Genomic DNA, 1564 nt, shown 5'->3' with positions numbered 1-1564 from the left:
GCAGAAAAAGAAGTGAAAGTAAGTTCCTCTAACTTTTTCCAAAAGTTAAATAAAAATTAAATTAAATTAAATTAAACTCTTGACATATTCCAGTAAACGTATAATTTAAAACATACATGCTTTTTGTCTATTTAAAAATAGTACTGTGCAAAAGCTTTATGCAGGTATAAAAGGAAAGTAGGTGTCACCAAGAGAAAACAAACTGCTTCTCAGCATGAATCCAATCCAAAACAGAGACGGTCACATCAGCACTCAGGATTTACGTCTTTTTGATGGAAGCTGGATTTTGTGGATACTAGAGCTGGTCAGTTCTATTTTGTGTAAGCTCCGCCCTCTGAGGCTATCGCTGATGGGTATACCTYGCGCGCATTCTGAAGAACCAATAATCTACGCCCAAGTACCGTGTGGCCTCACCTCCGCATAAAAGCCAGCCGAACCGATGCTCTGCTCCCTCTTTTTCTTCAGCTTCGTGATCAGCATTCTACGCTCCAAACTTCAAAGACATGCCCAGCCAAGGTAGGTTTTGCCCTGCCTGCGGCTCCSGATACATGCTATCCACTGACCTGCATGTGGTGTGTGAGGGTTGACTTGGTGCCGACCATGCCAACCAGGCTCTGACGGCGGAGGCCGCCTGCCTAGTGTGTAGGAAGCTGTCGATGGAGGAGAGGCAGTGGCGAGCGGATTTCTTCGCTGACCAGGATGAGGGGTTCGAGCTTCTCGACCCTATCCCACTCGACCAACTTATCGACTTTGGACTGGAGTCGGATGAACCCACTTCAGAGGACGAGGGCGGTTTACCTCTCCGAGGCGTGAGGGGGGACCCAGGGAGCTGGGTCTTCCTCGCTCCGCGTCCACACCACTGCAGTCCATTGGGGCTCTTGTGAGCGCCCTCCCGGACATCATTGAGCGGGCAGTGGATGCCAGGGGTTTGGCACTTCCTGAGGTGCTGGCTTCCCCACTGGATAAACTGGCGGGTCAGTTCGCCTCACCGCTTGCCGGCCGCCGAGTTGCAGTCTGGCTGAAATTCCCTGTGGTTCAGTCGTATATGGTGTCTGCCAACAGCGATCCCACCAAGCTGAGAGTGTCGGTGTCCTCCTACGTGGACGTGACCAAGGTGGAGGGGATGACTGACTCTGGTTTCCCGCCGGTTCCAGGACTGGAACCTGYGCTTTCCACGGTCTTCGGCATCAAGGCGGTACGGTCAGCCGGACGGCAACCCTTCCCATGGCAGACCAACAGCTTGTCAACTGGACCGACCGGTCCCACCAATGTGCGTCACAGACGGCGGTGGCGACAAATAACATCACTCTCCTGACCTTCAACATCTCTAAGAAAGCAGCGAGGCATGGCAGGAGATAGAGCTGGGCGATATGATCAAAATTTTATATCACAGTATTTTCAGCATTTTCACCAGTTTCACGGTATTTGATGGTATTTTTCTTTTCACCTCAGCTCAGCTGATAATAAAATGTACAAACCCTGCTTATTGACTTTTTTTCTTTTCCTGTAGCTCTGTCTGTGTGTCTGTTTCCCTCCTCTGTGTCTGTTTTTCTCTGACTGGTGG

The 1564-nt window shown here is 50.4% G+C and overlaps 1 protein-coding gene across 1 annotated transcript in view; it reads left to right on the top strand.

Moving 5' to 3' along the window:
- LOC106531233 (sterile alpha motif domain-containing protein 9-like) overlaps positions 1-1564 on the top strand; it is a gene marked incomplete at its 5' end in the record, with an annotated part of 10192 nt that continues 8628 nt past the window's right edge. The window contains 1 exon segment of the mRNA XM_014027027.1: positions 1-18. Within this exon segment, the coding sequence (XP_013882481.1) occupies positions 1-18 (18 nt within the window).

This window comes from Austrofundulus limnaeus, unplaced genomic scaffold (assembly GCF_001266775.1).
Source record: "Austrofundulus limnaeus strain Quisiro unplaced genomic scaffold, Austrofundulus_limnaeus-1.0 Scaffold609, whole genome shotgun sequence".
Taxonomy (NCBI): domain Eukaryota; kingdom Metazoa; phylum Chordata; class Actinopteri; order Cyprinodontiformes; family Rivulidae; genus Austrofundulus; species Austrofundulus limnaeus.
Note: the sequence above shows the minus strand (reverse complement) of the source record. Positions and strands in the feature narration are given on the sequence as shown.